Source organism: Halyomorpha halys, unplaced genomic scaffold (genome assembly GCF_000696795.3).
Source record: "Halyomorpha halys isolate HHAL.00 unplaced genomic scaffold, Hhal_1.1 Scaffold29.1, whole genome shotgun sequence".
NCBI lineage: Eukaryota > Metazoa > Arthropoda > Insecta > Hemiptera > Pentatomidae > Halyomorpha > Halyomorpha halys.
In genome coordinates, this window is record NW_027115892.1 from 72,320 (window position 1) to 76,630 (window position 4,311).

The 4,311-nt window shown below is 29.7% G+C and overlaps 1 protein-coding gene across 1 annotated transcript in view; it reads right to left on the reverse strand.

The window, feature by feature from the left end:
• The window catches only part of LOC106684379 (Brother of Yb), a gene marked incomplete in the record, with an annotated part of 45,625 nt that overhangs the window by 19,888 nt on the left and 21,426 nt on the right, over nt 1-4,311 (reverse strand). The window contains 2 exon segments of the mRNA XM_067052887.1: nt 2,932-3,078; nt 3,817-4,057. Of these exon segments, the coding sequence (XP_066908988.1) occupies nt 2,932-3,078; nt 3,817-4,057 (388 nt within the window).

Sequence of the window (4,311 nt, forward strand, 5' to 3'; positions counted from 1 at the left end):
CGTAACTGTCAAGAAAGACCGTTATGACACAACAGTTGATATGAAATACCAATGATATAAAGGTCAAGTTATAGTTTAAAAGAAAAACATAAAACCAGTGATATGTAAAAATACGGAGCCCAAAGGTCAAAAAATTATGAATACAAATTAATAAGAATAAAACATATTTTTATACAAACAATAAAATTGAAAAAAGATAATGATTGATAAAAGAAAACAAATTATGGGTGCTTTAATAAATTAACTATTTGGGAATAGGCTAGGGATAGGTTTTGTTTATCTGTTTTGTGATTGACTGGGGAAGCTTCTAATTGTATAAAAATGCTTTCGGATATTAATCGTTTGTCGTGGTTAGGAACAGAAGCTAGTATGTTGGTATTGTCAAAATCAAAAGTGTGTTTGAGTGTTAAGCTATGTTCAGATAATTTAGAAGCCATGAAGTTACGGGAGGAGACGGAATATTTGTGCTGGGTAATGCGGTCTTTAAGTAAATTTTTTGTTTCCCCAATGTAGGATGCATTGCAATTAGAAGTGGAACAAGGGATACAGTACACAACCTGGAAACGGTATTGAGGAGGAATTGGATCTTTAAGATTGGTATAAATAAAAGACAGTTTGTTATGGGCTTTGAGGCTAGACAGAGGTTAGGGATGGAGGAACGTAATTGTTTTTGAATGTTGTCAGTAAGAAAGGGGATGTAAGGTAATGATCTGTATAGGGGGATGGAAAAAGATTGTAGAGAATTTTGTGTAGATGGGGTACGGTTTTTATAATTGTAAAAGAGTTTGTCGATGATTTTTGGAGGGAAGTTGTTTAAGAGAATTTGTTTAATGCGGAGATAGTTTTTGAGTTAATACTCACAATGTAATTCAGATATAAGCCACTCACTATTTTTCATTGTCTGTCATAGTGTTCAATTTGTAGATTCAATTTATATATTTATTTTTTCAGTTTTTTAGACACTACTTGCATATCTTATATATATCTTCTTACCTACATGATATTATATTTCATCTGTCACTGTTTTCAATCTACTACCAATTCTACGATTATCAATCAATTAAAATTGTTTACTATTCAATTATCAGTTATCAATTTTTTATCATTTATGATTTAATTCAATATTTTGTATAATTCTAAATTTGTTTGTACACTATTCCTTTTCAATTGTATGTTTCTCTAAATGTTGTTGTTATCTCTTGTTCTATAGCCCTGATGAAGACCTGAAACTCAGGTTGAAACGTCGGCATAAAATAAATAAATATGGTTTTGTTTATTTATGTTGTTCTTTGCTGAACGCACCCCCTGACAAACTTCTCCTTAAATCAAGTAATTTAATCAAGTAACTGAATATTTTTTTCAAAACATTCACTCTGAGACATAATAAAATGAAGAAGTTGTGAGCCTAATTCATTCCAAAGTTTTTATTTCCAGAACAAAAGTACGGAGGATGGCATGCTGTGAGGGTAACTTGAGAACTGAAGAGTGTAGTAACTTTCTCAACCAGGTCAACACATAAGATGAGTCTTAATTCTAGGACTTTGATGTAGAACTCAAATCCCAAAGAAGAAAATGAAAACGAGTGGGAAAGCAATCAATAATTTATCCTAACAGACCAAACTGTTAATAGAAACTGTTAACGCTCACAGACACTCCAAAGGCCGTATGGATTGGGTTTAACCAAATTTATTGAGAGGGGAATGATGGATCCTCTCATATGATTTTTTCTTCTTTTCTAAATGCAGGATGGGATTTTCGGAGACAGCATTTAGGTGAAGAGGCCGTAAAAATAAAAAGGACGAGGTAGCAGAACAAACAAAAAAAACCAAACAGTATTGTGTCTCAGGGAGAGTATTTTTGAGAGGACAATATTGAATTGTCTGGTTAAATAAATTTTTCTTTTTCACCTTTATGTGAACTTTCCGGATAATGCAATAAATATAAAATTAATGACTCAAATAAAATAAACACGTAGGTCATAAATTCAAGTATAAAAAAGTTTATAAATATCTTCAATATAAATGAAGAAATAATTAGTAATCATAAGAAGATATCTCATAGTAATAAATGGCATTTTAGGAATCAGTTTAACTTAAGCAATGATAACTTATGCAATAAAATCATGGAAATCATTCTATAACAATATTAAGTAAAGTGCACACAGACATGCCATGGGTAGAGATGTGCGTATGAGGTACAAGCAAGAGAAAGCTCAGTATTAAAATCACAGGTATAGGTGAGTTAGGCCATTAAGCACTTGCTCACGTTATAATAGACCAGCATATTATAGCATATTGTAGCAGCATATATAAATTGTAAATGCTCGCCAGATAAAAATCTCACTATATGAACCATGTATTTATTTATTCTTAGGGGACATATGTCCCAGAATAAAATTATTTTTTCATTTCATATAAGTGAATTAAATAAATTACAATATTCTAGGTTTTGTTTTTTCTTCAAATTTGTCAGCAGAGTTTTGGAATGAACCCTTTGCCTCAAAAGATAGTTAAAACAAAAAAATTGGTATAAACCTGGATGCTACAGTACAGTAAGGGGCATATTTCTTCAGTAAGTTACTTATACCAAATGAAAGAATTTCATATTTTATTCAAAATGTTAATAATTTCTTTAAAAGAAGACTATTCTCAGACCAGACTTGTGAATTAAGGTTCTGTGAAGAACAATATGTTTTCTCAAGCTAGAAAAGTTAAATATAGGTACATACCATCAAAAGTTTCATTAAATTCATTTAACATAAAAATTAACAAACATATTAATTGTGTAACACACTTCTCACTAAAATGTCAGTCAATACTGATGATTTCATTTATAAAAAAAAAAAAAGAAAAAAGATCACAGAGTAAAAATGATACTAACAATACTTAATAATTTTTGTACCTGGAGAAATAACTATACAAAAATACTTGCCAACTAACTGATTGAGACCCATTTCCTCATGTGCAACCAAGACATCAGACAAGGTTAGTTCTACAAGAGGCCTCAACGATTTAACTTCTCCAGCAGATCTACAGACAATGACCGTTCTAATTTTCTTTGAAGTACAATCAAGTAATTCTAAAAATTATAGTAAAATTAAAATAAATATTTTATAAATTTTCATGAATATGTCAATAATAGTAATGTAAAAGAGTTAAAACTAGTCATGCTATTAGATCAGTTTCAGTAATTTTATGTTTTCTATGATTGGTGGTCATCAATCATATAAAGGAACAATCATTGTGTAGAGAACTAAAAAAAAAAAAATAGATACTGGATAAAATTAATCAAAATTTTACAGAATGCTGACAAAACATAATGGTCACGAAACTAAAAAAATTATCGGAAGATCATTGATTGATCGTATTTAAAAGGAAGCAGGACCAGATGCGGTCTAAGAAAAAAAAAACTCGAATAGTCATAAGACTAATGTAAGCCAATGTTTTGCCCCATGTTACAGAAATTACAGATTGCAGGCAAAGACAAAAATGATGAGATTTCCATGCTCGCCTGCAATCTTGCAAAAGTCCTGATGAGGCCCAGAAATGTGGGGCAAAACATTGGCTCAAATTAAATAGTTTTATGTCAATTTGAGTTGGACCACACCTGTACGATCATCCTTATATTAAAAAAATAATATGTAAAAACTCACAATCAATCGAAATGGAACATGTAGCCTATTATCAGTATTTAAAGAAATGAATTATATCAAATCAGAATATAAATAAATATAAAACAGAAAGTACTATAAATGTACAATTTGTAAATAAAATAGAAAAAAAAATTCATTATAATAGTTATTTAATTTTATATTACCTTTTAATTTTTTTATTTTACTATCTGGAGACAAGATGTAAGTTTTAGGTTTGATTCTCGCATATAACGCAGCTTCTAAATGTGCAGTAATGCAAAGTACAGGAGAGTCTAAAGCCTTAAAAGTAATATCTTCTAAAATCGGAGTCCACTTTTCACCCACTAATACAACATGTATTCCAAGATTACTGTATCTTTTTCTGATTTGTAACATTTTATTTAAATTGCTCATGATTTCTTTGACCTAATAAATAAAAACATGTATATATAAAAAAAATTAATTGATTCAATTAAAATATATTACAAAATTAAAACAAATACATGAGGGAATAAGTAGTATAGTATGATCTGTAAGAGTGGAAAAGTATCAAAGTTTAAGAGTGGAATAGCATCAATATGTAAGAGTGGAATAGCATCAATATGTAAGAGTGGAATAGCATCAATATGTAAGAGTGGAATAACATCAATATGTAAGATGGAATAGTATCAATATGTAAG